The 15,143-nt window shown below is 56.3% G+C and overlaps 5 protein-coding genes across 15 annotated transcripts in view; 4 read left to right on the forward strand and 1 right to left on the reverse strand.

The window, feature by feature from the left end:
- UBAP2 (ubiquitin associated protein 2) overlaps window positions 1-15,143 on the reverse strand; it is a 127,968-nt gene that overhangs the window by 7,313 nt on the left and 105,512 nt on the right. For all 11 annotated transcript variants that reach the window (XM_054811182.1, XM_054811185.1, XM_054811184.1 and 8 more), the window contains one exon: window positions 341-419. In XM_054811182.1, coding sequence (XP_054667157.1) covers window positions 341-419 — 79 coding nt within the window. The remainder of the gene's footprint in view (window positions 1-340; window positions 420-15,143) is intronic.
- Window positions 3,607-4,422, forward strand: LOC129199071 (interferon-like). Its single transcript, XM_054808810.1, has one exon. The coding sequence runs from the start codon at window positions 3,607-3,609 to the stop codon at window positions 4,420-4,422; it is 816 nt and encodes a 271-aa protein (XP_054664785.1).
- Window positions 6,810-7,385, forward strand: LOC129199961 (interferon-like). The gene has a single exon (XM_054811202.1). The coding sequence runs from the start codon at window positions 6,810-6,812 to the stop codon at window positions 7,383-7,385; it is 576 nt and encodes a 191-aa protein (XP_054667177.1).
- Window positions 9,925-10,500, forward strand: LOC129199969 (interferon-like). The gene has a single exon (XM_054811211.1). It carries the CDS (start codon window positions 9,925-9,927, stop codon window positions 10,498-10,500), a length of 576 nt encoding a protein of 191 aa, XP_054667186.1.
- LOC129199970 (interferon-like) lies at window positions 13,036-13,611 on the forward strand. Its single transcript, XM_054811212.1, has one exon. The coding sequence runs from the start codon at window positions 13,036-13,038 to the stop codon at window positions 13,609-13,611; it is 576 nt and encodes a 191-aa protein (XP_054667187.1).

Here is a 15,143-nt window from a genome sequence, read left to right on the forward strand (position 1 = left end):
ATTTCAAGAAGAATGATTAAGCTATGGGATATTTTTCAAGCACCTGTATGTGCTCAGGGAGGGCACTAGATGACACTACCATTTACATTCATAACAACTTTGCACTTATTCTCAAAAGCTATCCAACTTAGTCCCAGAAGTCATGTATGAATTACTGACCAAAACCAAGAACATCAGTGTCAGGGTTGAGAGGGAGATGCTCTCTTTTGTATGACTAGTTTGGACTAATGGATTTAACTGCTTACAGAAGAGGAGAACGACTGCTCTTTCAGCAATGGCAGGATAACCTGCATTTAGAAACCAACACATCTCACCATCCTTGTCTTTAAATAGCACTCACCTGAGTACGGGTTGTTAGCAAGGCTCCCATCTCTGCCTGTCAAGGTTGCAGGAGCAGGGAATGTAATTCCGTAGTAATCCTTGGAAAGAGACAACATCATTTATTAATAGTTGAAACTGTAACAGAGCTGGACAGCTCTTATGAACCTCGTATTATAAGCATAAGAAAATTTAAAAAGGAAGAACACTAAAGGAAGTCTAGACAGACCTTATCATTTGCAGCAGAGATGAAGATTTACTTGAATCCTCAACTTCAAAATAAACCTACTCTATAGATATTTTTAATATTATATACTAATACTTCATCTGCTAATGGTAAGTTAAAGGCAACAACTAAATGCTTTCCCCTCCCAACCCTCAGGTCTGAGCTGTCATCTTCCAGTGAGACAGCGCCTGGGAGAGCAACGGACCACTGGGGGCCAAAGATTTGGGGTCAGGCTAGGACCATAATCACAATGTGGATGTAGTCTAAAGGTTTTATCCTAGTACTATGCCCCGTTTTCTAAAAGCAGAAATGTCAGTTAGGAAAACAGCACAAACATTTTTAAAAAAAAAAAAAAAAAAAGAGAAAAAGAGTTACTACCTGATAATGGGAAAATTTTTTTAAACTATGTTACAGGAGACCTCAGATCAGTAGTCTCCAAAGTGGAGTGCGCAAAACAATCCAATGGGGTGCATGAAGAAAATGTTTTTGGAACTATTAATAATAAAAAAAGCGTTTGTTTAACCCTTATCTCATCCTTTTTAAATTTTTATTTTTGTGTATGTTTTACAACACACACATTAGTACAGTAATATATGTATATAATTTAGAAATAAAAATATATTGGGGGCGAGTGCTCACAAATTTTTTACTGTTGGGGTGTGTGATCAAATAAGGTGGAGACCACTGCCACAGGTCATTCTACTAGGTCCTCCACAGGAAGGTAAGGCAGTCCTCACCCTAGAAAGCTCACACTCTGAGATGACTGGACAAGCCAGGAAAACCAAAGCATCATTTTGTCTTCAGTTTGGGAGAATAAGAGAAAAGTTTGCCTTTCCCTCTCTGGGTGAGCTCCACATGTGGGGCTGGTACTCTTCTAAACATTTCTCCTTCTAATTGTCGTGGTTTACTCATCACCACCTCTGATCCATCAAGAGTTAATGCTTTAACCACTAACACATCCATTTCCACACATTCTCCAACACTGGAAAAACATTCTCCTTCCTCATATCCCTCTCTGCAAATTCCCCAGCACCTCAAATGCTTTCTGACAGCACTTTCCACCTTGTTGCATTTCTGTGCATCATCCCTCTGTTTCCTACACCCAATCCTCCATCACTGAACATGAAATAATACAACAAAGATTTAGTATTGCAGGTGCTTTCTGTAACTTGAAAAGGTGCCATATTTCATCATCCTTTCCTTTCCTTCCCAGGGAATTCCACCTTAACTCTGGCATGAATCACTTAACAAAACACAGCTAAATTCGCATTTAGAGTCCCAGCAGTATATTCAAAAGCAGTGCTCCTATCTCCTTCCAAAGAAAATGTCACAAAAAGCAGATTTGGAGAAGAGATCTGAACAGCATTCGGTGGACATGAACTGGAATTGACACACTAGCATTTTCCCCTATATAAACTGGCCATAACATAACCAAATCCACATGAGAACAGGGTCTAAGGATTGCAATTATTCCCACTGCCCCTCAGGTGGGGGAAAACTACATCAGCATTGCATATCCCTATCCCGCACACCTGTGCATATATATATTCAAAACAAAAAATCATTAGAAAATATGAGTGCAAGTCAGTTATTTTTGCACTTCAAGCCCACCCACAGGAAAACATCGGAAGAGATACTCTGCTCTTCAAACACCCTGGGTATTTCCTAACCTACAGAAAGCATGCAGGAGAAGGTGCCTGAAGTCAAAACTGAAATATCAGCAATAGACTCAAAAAGTGAGACAGAAAAGGACTGAAAAACGATAAGTGATCTGACGTAACAGATTTAAGTTCTGTCAAGCAGCTTGCTAGGTACCGCACACACCAGCTAAGGCATTTATAAGATCTCTGCTACACAGGCAGCCTGCAACAGACTAACAGAAAAGATAGCTTATCCCAATGTAATACACGCAAAAACTAAAAAAAAAAAAAAAGAAAAAAGAAAAAAAGAAAAAAATGAGAATTTACAGCATTAACATACACATGAAGAAGTTGAGTTAAATTAAAGAACACACACAGACACACCCCCCAGGAGAAACCCCTATTCTCTCTGTATCAGCAGCCACCGCAACCTCTCGCTGCTTGAAGCTTCCCAGGAAGCAGTGACGACATGCACTTGGGGCTCTGCCCACTTTCACTTTCTAGATGCAAGCGGACCGGCAAATCAAAGGCAAATATTCCCACCAGTTCCTGCCTCTCAAACACCTAATGTTGCCTAATTTCTACAACATTTAATGTTGCCCAGTATCTACAACAAATTGAAAACACAATAAAAACTCTAAAATCTAGAAATAACAATCATTGCATGAATCTATGACAAAAAATCCTTTGTGATATTTATACATTTATTTATAAATATCAACACATTGAGGACAAATAACTTCGGGGGGTGGTGGTGAGGTGACAGACAACCCCAAAAACACTCTGCAAGATATTTGCAGAGAGAGTAAAAGCTCTTCCACCTGCAAAGCTGCAGATGCTATTTAGAAAGGAAAAGACGACTGACAAACTAGAAGTATTTATCAATAAGAAATAAAGGAAAACATGCACTAACTCATTTATACAAATAATATCAGAGCATGAAATAAGAAAAATAGATGTTGGTAGGCAGAGAAGCTTGAAAATAAAACCCAAAGGAAAACAAGTCACAAAATAAATGAAAAGGAAACTCGGAAATGCATCCCCAGCACAGCTGCCCCAAAAGCTTCTGCCGCCACGCTTTCATATCCCCCCACTGAACCATAACAGCACAGGAGCTGGGCTCCCCCCACGTCATGACAGCAGCCCTGGGAAAGAACCAGCTCCCCTTTCCCTACGGCAGCGCCACTTTCTGCTCACACTTCGGCAAGTACAACAAAAGCCCACAGGAGAAAGTAAACAGAAAGCAAAACAGAAAATGGAAACAGAAAAATTCAGTCTGGACGATGATGATGAAAGGAAAGCCGCGGCACCGCATAAAGCCGGCCACCTAGCAGCACCCCAAGCACAGCGCCCACCCGCACCGCCACCAAGCCCGACCAGGCTCCCGCCCAGCACCACCCACGCAGCGCATACAGCCCCACCATGGCTGCGCACGCAACCCCACAGCCCTGCCCGCGGCACGGCGCCCCGGCGCTCCTGCTCCTCCTGACGGCTCTCGCCACCGCCCTCGCCTGCCACCACCTGCGGCCACGCCACGCCACCCTCACCTGGGACAGCCTCAACCTCCTCCAGGCCATGGCTCCCAGCCCGCCACAGCCCTGCCACCACCAGCAGCCGCCATCCTTCCCCGACACCCTCCTCCACGACAACCACACGAACCAAGGCGCCGCCACCGCCCTCCACATCCTCCAGCACCTCTTCGACACCCTCAGCAGCCACAGCACCCCCCGCCACTGGGACGCCCAGGCACGCCACCAACTCCTCAACAGCCTCCACCACCACATCCAGCAGCTCCAGCAATGCCTGCCAGCCAACGGGACGCGCTTCAAAAGGCAAGGGCCCCGCAACCGGCTGCTCAGCATCAACAAGTACTTCAGCCGCATCCATGACTTCCTCCGTGCCCACAACCACAGCGCCTGCGCCTGGGACCACGTCCGCCTTGAAGCTCGCGCCTGCTTCCAGTACATGGACACACTTATACGGCGGATAAAAAGCCAAGCCACTCCTGCCCTCTACCAAAGCCACCCGCATGCACCCCCACCACCGCTTCAGGACCGCCACCCAATCCCTCCCCACCTCTGTCCTCCAGCTCCTCCGATCGCCCAGGGACAGGAGCCCCTGGCAGAACGGCCCTGCACCCACAGCCCCCCTGCTGGAAAGGAAGGATTATGGAACTCGTGCTATTATTTAGACAAGGAGTGGATGTATTTATTCACCTATTTATTCGACAGAAAATAAAGGCCTCTGGGAAAAAGCTCAACAGCGCCTCTCGTCTCAGAAGCACGCCAACCAGCCTTTGGGGTGGGGGGAAGCGACCTCCACTCAACCCCTACTCGCTCCAAACAGGGGCTCCCATGGCCATCCCGCTCTCTCTCGGACGGGTCCTCCCCAAGGAGGCACTGTCCTCCACCGCTCTGGAAAACCTCTCCCACGGTTTAACCACCGTCCTCAGAAGCACCACGTCGGCCCTGTCTCCTCAGCATCTCCACTGCCAGGACCCCGCTTGCAGACCAACCGATGATCAGCAGCTCCCCAGCCCTCCCTACCAAGACCTGCCCTGTTGGAAGGCTCCACAGCACGCCACAAACACCTCAAGGGGTGCAACACCTCTCCGACGAGGACCCTGCAGACACTTGGCCTTCTTGACTGCACAAGAAAGGCGCCGGGGACACCTCTCTGGCAACCCTTTCCCTGCTTACGACAACTCCAAGAAAGATGGCAACAACCATTCAGCAAGGGCACTCTAGCGATAGGACAAGGGCTCAGGTTTAAACTCAAACAGGGGGGGATTCGCAACAGAGAGAAGGACACGTTTTACCATGAGAGCTGGCGAAGCCCGGCACAGGAAACACCCCCCACCACCCCAACCACAGTAGGTGCTCGATGCTACAGCCCCAAACACCACAACCCGGGTTGGGCTCTGACCAACCCCATAGAGTTGAGCATACATGCTCATTGCTGGCAGGGTGGACCAGGCAACCTTTAAAGGTCGCTCCCAACCCAAAAAACCGCTCGGTGCTTCTACGAAGGAGAGCACGCCAGAGATCGCTTGGATTGGGCCGAGGTCCGCTGCTCTTGACGCTTCGGGCGTTCGTCACGACAACTCTCCCGTTGCGCTGCTCGAAAACACCTTGCCGCACCACCTATTCTAGTCCAGGGCAACGCACGCAAGCTCCAGCCACGCACCTCCGACATCAGCCTACCTCCTGCAGCGACGGCACCTCGGTACGCCGAATCACCGCGCGCTCTGCCACCATCCCAAGCACAGCATCCACCGACACAGCCTTGCCTGGCAAGACCGTGGCTCCCAGCTTGCCACCGCCTTGCCGCCGCCGCCCCAGCAACCACCAGCGCACACGCGTTTCCCCTGCTCCAAAAGCTTACCGAGCACGTGGGCCAGCGCCTCTCAGGCAAGCAGAACGCCATTATTATTGTTACCATGGAAGTGATAAAACACCAGAACAGGGATCAGAGAGGTCCTAGGATGTCCATTTCTGGAGATATATCCAAAAGCATCACTAGACCAGGCCATCAGCCACCTCCTCTGACATGATCTAACCTCAGCACCAAATTGTAATTTATGCCTCCAAAGCAAAGTAGACCATTGAATAAGAATTTAAAACATAGAAAGAAAAGAGGCATGAACAATGATTTTTTTTAAAAAAAAGAAAGAGAAAGTGAGAACTTGCAGTAGTAAGAGGGCATAATAAAAGACACAGGCATTTCAACAGGCAAACACTGGAAATTGGGAAAATGGAGCTATTCACAGAAGACCGTTTCATCTGCAAAGCACAATGAGATACTGGAAATGAAAAATACCTCAACTGGCAAAAAAAGCAAAAATAATCCTATATAAAAATATTTCTGGCTGCGTCTCCTTCATTGTTCAATGAGAAGCAGATTACAAAAGACTTCTTGTCCCCAATAAAAATGAGGTTCAAACTAAGGAAAGGGAAGAAATGGAACTATGGCAAATTCATAAATACACATTAAGTACTCAAGTGCTTAGACCCAGAACCACCTCCTCAAAGGAGATTTAGAGAAATCCTAAGACTGCTGAGAAGTACATAATTTAAAAAATATAACAAATTTTAAAAATAAAATAAATAATATATTCGTATGAAAATGTTGACGAAATACATATCGAAAGTGAAAAACCCACAACCAATACTGAACTATTACATAAGGAAAAAAGATGCAGCCAGGAAGTGAAATTCAGCCGAAAAAAAAAACCCATGAGAGATGGCGGAAAAGGAAAGAAAAAACCACAAAAAATCCCATGTTACCAGCAACGCTGGAAGAGCACATTGGCATCCCCTACTCAACCATTACAGCCAACCCAACCCCAACACACCACCAGCAAAGCACCGCCACCGACCGCCATCCCTCCCTCCCCAAGCACGGCCGCCCCACCAACACACTTCCCCAAGAATACCACAGCCGCCAGCCAAAACTGAGAACGCAACCAGAAACTCGCTGCAATCGGAAAGCGAGGAAGGGAAAGCCGCGGCACCGCATAAAGCCGGCCACCTAGCAGCACCCCAAGCACAGCGCCCACCCGCACCGCCACCAAGCCCGACCAGGCTCCCGCCCAGCACCACCCACGCAGCGCACACAGCCCCACCATGGCTGCGCACGCAACCCCACAGCCCTGCCCGCGGCACGGCGCCCCGGCGCTCCTGCTCCTCCTGACGGCTCTCGCCACCGCCCTCGCCTGCCACCACCTGCGGCCACGCCACGCCACCCTCACCTGGGACAGCCTCAACCTCCTCCAGGCCATGGCTCCCAGCCCGCCACAGCCCTGCCACCACCAGCAGCCGCCATCCTTCCCCGACACCCTCCTCCACGACAACCACACGAACCAAGGCGCCGCCACCGCCCTCCACATCCTCCAGCACCTCTTCGACACCCTCAGCAGCCACAGCACCCCCCGCCACTGGGACGCCCAGGCACGCCACCTACTCCTCAACAACCTCCACCACCACATCCAGCAGCTCCAGCAATGCCTGCCAGCCAACGGGACGCGCTTCAAAAGGCAAGGGCCCCGCAACCGGCTGCTCAGCATCGACAAGTACTTCAGCCGCATCCACGACCTCCTCCACGCCCACAACCACAGCGCCTGCGCCTGGGACCACGTCCGCCTTGAAGCTCGCGCCTGCTTACAACACCTCCACCGCCTCACCCGCGACACGCGCAGTTAGCCCAACGGCCCCACGCACCCCCACCACCGCTTCTGGACCGCCACCCAATCCCTCCCCACCTCTGTCCTCCCGCCTCCTCCCCTCGCCCAGGGGCAGGAGCCCCTGACAGAACGGCCCTGCACCCTGAGCCTCCCCTGACTGCTCCCCTATTTATTATGGAACTCGGCCTATTTAATTTGACAATGGCGTCGATCTATTTATTCACCTATTTATTCGACAGAAAATAAAGGCCTCTGGCAAAAAGCTCAACAGCGCCTCTCGTCTCAGAAGCACGCCAACCAGCCTTTGGGGTGGGGGGAAGCGACCTCCACTCAACCCCTACTCGCTCCAAACAGGGGCTCGCCACGGCCCGTGCCCGCTCTTCTCTCGGGCGCCTCCTCCCCAAGGAGGCACTGTCCTCCACCGCTCTGGAAAACCTCTCCCAGGGTTTAACCACCGTCCTCAGAAGCACCTCGTCGGCCCTTGTCTCCTCAGCATCTTCCACCTCCCATCCCCGCTTCAGACCGACCGATGATCAGCAGCTCCCCAGCCCTCAGTACCAGGGAGACACGGGCCTGTTGGAGCGGGTCCAGAGCAGGGCCACAAACACCGTCAGAGGGGTGGAACACCTCTCCGACGAGGACCGGCTGAGAGACTTGGCCTTCTTCAGCCTGCACAAGAGAAGGCGCCGGGGACACCTTCTGGCGGCCTTTCCCTACTTACGGGGGGCTCGCAAGAAAGATGGGGACAGACTTTTTAGCAGGGCCTCTAGCGATAGGACAAGGGCTCAGGGGTTTAAACTAAAACGGGGGGAGATTCGCAACAGAGAGAAGGAAGACACGTTTTACCATGAGGCTGGCGAAGCGCCGGCACAGGTTGCCCACCCCCCCCCCCCCAACCACGAGGTGGTCGATGCCCCAGCCCCAGAAACATTCAAGGTCGGGTGGGACGGGGCTCTGAGCAACCCCATCGAGTTGAAGATATCCATGCTCATTGCTGGCAGGGTGGACCAGGCGACCTTTAAAGGTCGCTCCCAACCCAAAAACCGCTCGATGCTTCTACGAAGGAGAGGCACGCCAGAGATCGCTTGGATTGGGCCGAGGTCCGCTGCTCTTGACGCTTCGGGCGTTCGTCACGACAACTCTCCCGTTGCGCTGCTCGAAAACACCTTGCCGCACCACCTATTCTAGTCCAGGGCAACGCACGCAAGCTCCAGCCACGCACCTCCGACATCAGCCTACCTCCTGCAGCGACGGCACCTCGGTACGCCGAATCACCGCGCGCTCTGCCACCATCCCAAGCACAGCATCCACCGACACAGCCTTGCCTGGCAAGACCGTGGCTCCCAGCTTGCCACCGCCTTGCCGCCGCCGCCGCCACCACCACCACCAGCGCACACGCGTTTCCCCTGCTCCAAAAGCTTACCGAGCACGTGGGCCAGCGCCTCTCAGGCAAGCAGAACGCCATGCTTGCTCTGGCAAGGGGCCTGAAAACCTCAGCCACTGACACCTCCACCTCCTCCTCCCCCTGGCCTTCGACAACTCCATCAGCTGGCTCAGATCCACCTCCAGAGGACTCCTGGACACCCCTCCCTCTAGGGGCGCAGGGGCTCAGGCCGTCCCAAACGCTAGACCCTTCGCTTACGGGCCACGTTGTCTTCTGTGCTCTCCAGACACCTCGGCGGGCAAGGAGGCAGAGAAAACACAACGAGACCCCTGCTACGGGGGCACACGACTGGCACCGCAGCCAGGGACCCAACGCGGCGTTGCCGGCAACAGCCCCGGCAGCAGGAGGAGCAGAACTCTCCCCTCTTCCCTCCTCCTTTTCCTGAAGCCTTTCCTCCTGCCTTTCTTCCCCAACCTCACCGCCTCCAAACACCGGAGCCGGGGCAGCTCCACCCAGCAACACATCCAATGCTCACGTGCCCACACCCAGAGCCACCTCCTCGCAAGCCGCCGCCGCCACCCCCAGGCCCTCGCTCCAGGATAAGGGCTCCCCGGGCTCTGCCAAGTGACATCACAACCCTTCCCAGCACCAACAGAAAAGACCAGCTAAGATGAAAGCAAAGGCGAGCCACAAGCAAAAGGAAAACAGACCACAACCAACACCAGGGCACGACAGACGGAAAGAGACACTTGGCCAGGAAGGGAAACTTCAGCCCCACAACAGAGGCAGCAACAGGGAAACCCTGACACCCCTCCCCGGCACAGCTGCCCCCGAGGGCTCTGCCCCAGCCAGCGCTTTCGCATCCCCTACTCAACCACTACAGCCAACCCAACCCCAACACACCACCAGCAAAGCACCGCCACCGACCGCCATCCCTCCCTCCCCAAGCACGGCCGCCCCACCAACACACTTCCCCAAGAATACCACAGCCGCCAGCCAAAACTGAGAACGCAACCAGAAACTCGCTGCAATCGGAAAGCGAGGAAGGGAAAGCCGCGGCACCGCATAAAGCCGGCCACCTAGCAGCACCCCAAGCACAGCGCCCACCCGCACCGCCACCAAGCCCGACCAGGCTCCCGCCCAGCACCACCCACGCAGCGCACACAGCCCCACCATGGCTGCGCACGCAACCCCACAGCCCTGCCCGCGGCACGGCGCCCCGGCGCTCCTGCTCCTCCTGACGGCTCTCGCCACCGCCCTCGCCTGCCACCACCTGCGGCCACGCCACGCCACCCTCACCTGGGACAGCCTCAACCTCCTCCAGGCCATGGCTCCCAGCCTGCCACAGCCCTGCCACCACCAGCAGCCGCCATCCTTCCCCGACACCCTCCTCCACGACAACCACACGAACCAAGGCGCCGCCACCGCCCTCCACATCCTCCAGCACCTCTTCGACACCCTCAGCAGCCACAGCACCCCCCGCCACTGGGACGCCCAGGCACGCCACCTACTCCTCAACAACCTCCACCACCACATCCAGCAGCTCCAGCAATGCCTGCCAGCCAACGGGACGCGCTTCAAAAGGCAAGGGCCCCGCAACCGGCTGCTCAGCATCGACAAGTACTTCAGCCGCATCCACGACCTCCTCCACGCCCACAACCACAGCGCCTGCGCCTGGGACCACGTCCGCCTTGAAGCTCGCGCCTGCTTACAACACCTCCACCGCCTCACCCGCGACACGCGCAGTTAGCCCAACGGCCCCACGCACCCCCACCACCGCTTCTGGACCGCCACCCAATCCCTCCCCACCTCTGTCCTCCCGCCTCCTCCCCTCGCCCAGGGGCAGGAGCCCCTGACAGAACGGCCCTGCACCCTGAGCCTCCCCTGACTGCTCCCCTATTTATTATGGAACTCGGCCTATTTAATTTGACAATGGCGTCGATCTATTTATTCACCTATTTATTCGACAGAAAATAAAGGCCTCTGGCAAAAAGCTCAACAGCGCCTCTCGTCTCAGAAGCACGCCAACCAGCCTTTGGGGTGGGGGGAAGCGACCTCCACTCAACCCCTACTCGCTCCAAACAGGGGCTCGCCACGGCCCGTGCCCGCTCTTCTCTCGGGCGCCTCCTCCCCAAGGAGGCACTGTCCTCCACCGCTCTGGAAAACCTCTCCCAGGGTTTAACCACCGTCCTCAGAAGCACCTCGTCGGCCCTTGTCTCCTCAGCATCTTCCACCTCCCATCCCCGCTTCAGACCGACCGATGATCAGCAGCTCCCCAGCCCTCAGTACCAGGGAGACACGGGCCTGTTGGAGCGGGTCCAGAGCAGGGCCACAAACACCGTCAGAGGGGTGGAACACCTCTCCGACGAGGACCGGCTGAGAGACTTGGCCTTCTTCAGCCTGCACAAGAGAAGGCGCCGGGGACACCTTCTGGCGGCCTTTCCCTACTTACAGGGGGCTCGCAAGAAAGATGGGGACAGACTTTTTAGCAGGGCCTCTAGCGATAGGACAAGGGCTCAGGGGTTTAAACTAAAACGGGGGGAGATTCGCAACAGAGAGAAGGAAGACACGTTTTACCATGAGGCTGGCGAAGCGCCGGCACAGGTTGCCCACCCCCCACCCCCCAACCACGAGGTGGTCGATGCCCCAGCCCCAGAAACATTCAAGGTCGGGTGGGACGGGGCTCTGAGCAACCCCATCGAGTTGAAGATATCCATGCTCATTGCTGGCAGGGTGGACCAGGCGACCTTTAAAGGTCGCTCCCAACCCTAAAACCGCTCGATGCTTCTACGAAGGAGAGGCACGCCAGAGATCGCTTGGATTGGGCCGAGGTCCGCTGCTCTTGACGCTTCGGGCGTTCGTCACGACAACTCTCCCGTTGCGCTGCTCGAAAACACCTTGCCGCACCACCTATTCTAGTCCAGGGCAACGCACGCAAGCTCCAGCCACGCACCTCCGACATCAGCCTACCTCCTGCAGCGACGGCACCTCGGTACGCCGAATCACCGCGCGCTCTGCCACCATCCCAAGCACAGCATCCACCGACACAGCCTTGCCTGGCAAGACCGTGGCTCCCAGCTTGCCACCGCCTTGCCGCCGCCGCCACCACCACCACCAGCGCACACGCGTTTCCCCTGCTCCAAAAGCTTACCGAGCACGTGGGCCAGCACCTCTCAGGCAAGCAGAACGCCATGCTTGCTCTGGCAAGGGGCCTGAAAACCTCAGCCACTGACACCTCCACCTCCTCCTCCCCCTGGCCTTCGACAACTCCATCAGCTGGCTCAGATCCACCTCCAGAGGACTCCTGGACACCCCTCCCTCTAGGGGCGCAGGGGCTCAGGCCGTCCCAAACGCTAGACCCTTCGCTTACGGGCCACGTTGTCTTCTGTGCTCTCCAGACACCTCGGCGGGCAAGGAGGCAGAGAAAACACAACGAGACCCCTGCTACGGGGCACACGACTGGCACCGCAGCCAGGGACCCAACGCGGCGCTGCCGGCAACAGCCCCGGCAGCAGGAGGAGCAGAACTCTCCCCTCTTCCCTCCTCCTTTTCCTGAAGCCTTTCCTCCTGCCTTTCTTCCCCAACCTCACCGCCTCCAAACACCGGAGCCGGGGCAGCTCCACCCAGCAACACATCCAATGCTCACGTGCCCACACCCAGAGCCACCTCCTCGCAAGCCGCCGCCGCCACCCCCAGGCCCTCGCTCCAGGATAAGGGCTCCCCGGGCTCTGCCAAGTGACATCACAACCCTTCCCAGCACCAACAGAAAAGACCAGCTAAGATGAAAGCAAAGGCGAGCCACAAGCAAAAGGAAAACAGACCACAACCAACACCAGGGCACGACAGACGGAAAGAGACACTTGGCCAGGAAGGGAAACTTCAGCCCCACAACAGAGGCAGCAACAGGGAAACCCTGACACCCCTCCCCGGCACAGCTGCCCCCGAGGGCTCTGCCCCAGCCAGCGCTTTCGCATCCCCTACTCAACCACTACAGCCAACCCAACCCCAACACACCACCAGCAAAGCACCGCCACCGACCGCCATCCCTCCCTCCCCAAGCACGGCCGCCCCACCAACACACTTCCCCAAGAATACCACAGCCGCCAGCCAAAACTGAGAACGCAACCAGAAACTCGCTGCAATCGGAAAGCGAGGAAGGGAAAGCCGCGGCACCGCATAAAGCCGGCCACCTAGCAGCACCCCAAGCACAGCGCCCACCCGCACCGCCACCAAGCCCGACCAGGCTCCCGCCCAGCACCACCCACGCAGCGCACACAGCCCCACCATGGCTGCGCACGCAACCCCACAGCCCTGCCCGCGGCACGGCGCCCCGGCGCTCCTGCTCCTCCTGACGGCTCTCGCCACCGCCCTCGCCTGCCACCACCTGCGGCCACGCCACGCCACCCTCACCTGGGACAGCCTCAACCTCCTCCAGGCCATGGCTCCCAGCCTGCCACAGCCCTGCCACCACCAGCAGCCGCCATCCTTCCCCGACACCCTCCTCCACGACAACCACACGAACCAAGGCGCCGCCACCGCCCTCCACATCCTCCAGCACCTCTTCGACACCCTCAGCAGCCACAGCACCCCCCGCCACTGGGACGCCCAGGCACGCCACCTACTCCTCAACAACCTCCACCACCACATCCAGCAGCTCCAGCAATGCCTGCCAGCCAACGGGACGCGCTTCAAAAGGCAAGGGCCCCGCAACCGGCTGCTCAGCATCGACAAGTACTTCAGCCGCATCCACGACCTCCTCCACGCCCACAACCACAGCGCCTGCGCCTGGGACCACGTCCGCCTTGAAGCTCGCGCCTGCTTACAACACCTCCACCGCCTCACCCGCGACACGCGCAGTTAGCCCAACGGCCCCACGCACCCCCACCACCGCTTCTGGACCGCCACCCAATCCCTCCCCACCTCTGTCCTCCCGCCTCCTCCCCTCGCCCAGGGGCAGGAGCCCCTGACAGAACGGCCCTGCACCCTGAGCCTCCCCTGACTGCTCCCCTATTTATTATGGAACTCGGCCTATTTAATTTGACAATGGCGTCGATCTATTTATTCACCTATTTATTCGACAGAAAATAAAGGCCTCTGGCAAAAAGCTCAACAGCGCCTCTCGTCTCAGAAGCACGCCAACCAGCCTTTGGGGTGGGGGGAAGCGACCTCCACTCAACCCCTACTCGCTCCAAACAGGGGCTCGCCACGGCCCGTGCCCGCTCTTCTCTCGGGCGCCTCCTCCCCAAGGAGGCACTGTCCTCCACCGCTCTGGAAAACCTCTCCCAGGGTTTAACCACCGTCCTCAGAAGCACCTCGTCGGCCCTTGTCTCCTCAGCATCTTCCACCTCCCATCCCCGCTTCAGACCGACCGATGATCAGCAGCTCCCCAGCCCTCAGTACCAGGGAGACACGGGCCTGTTGGAGCGGGTCCAGAGCAGGGCCACAAACACCGTCAGAGGGGTGGAACACCTCTCCGACGAGGACCGGCTGAGAGACTTGGCCTTCTTCAGCCTGCACAAGAGAAGGCGCCGGGGACACCTTCTGGCGGCCTTTCCCTACTTACAGGGGGCTCGCAAGAAAGATGGGGACAGACTTTTTAGCAGGGCCTCTAGCGATAGGACAAGGGCTCAGGGGTTTAAACTAAAACGGGGGGAGATTCGCAACAGAGAGAAGGAAGACACGTTTTACCATGAGGCTGGCGAAGCGCCGGCACAGGTTGCCCACCCCCCACCCCCCAACCACGAGGTGGTCGATGCCCCAGCCCCAGAAACATTCAAGGTCGGGTGGGACGGGGCTCTGAGCAACCCCATCGAGTTGAAGATATCCATGCTCATTGCTGGCAGGGTGGACCAGGCGACCTTTAAAGGTCGCTCCCAACCCTAAAACCGCTCGATGCTTCTACGAAGGAGAGGCACGCCAGAGATCGCTTGGATTGGGCCGAGGTCCGCTGCTCTTGACGCTTCGGGCGTTCGTCACGACAACTCTCCCGTTGCGCTGCTCGAAAACACCTTGCCGCACCACCTATTCTAGTCCAGGGCAACGCACGCAAGCTCCAGCCACGCACCTCCGACATCAGCCTACCTCCTGCAGCGACGGCACCTCGGTACGCCGAATCACCGCGCGCTCTGCCACCATCCCAAGCACAGCATCCACCGACACAGCCTTGCCTGGCAAGACCGTGGCTCCCAGCTTGCCACCGCCTTGCCGCCGCCGCCACCACCACCACCAGCGCACACGCGTTTCCCCTGCTCCAAAAGCTTACCGAGCACGTGGGCCAGCACCTCTCAGGCAAGCAGAACGCCATGCTTGCTCTGGCAAGGGGCCTGAAAACCTCAGCCACTGACACCTCCACCTCCTCCTCCCCCTGGCCTTCGACAACTCCATCAGCTGGCT

Source organism: Grus americana, chromosome Z (genome assembly GCF_028858705.1).
Source record: "Grus americana isolate bGruAme1 chromosome Z, bGruAme1.mat, whole genome shotgun sequence".
Lineage (NCBI taxonomy): Eukaryota > Metazoa > Chordata > Aves > Gruiformes > Gruidae > Grus > Grus americana.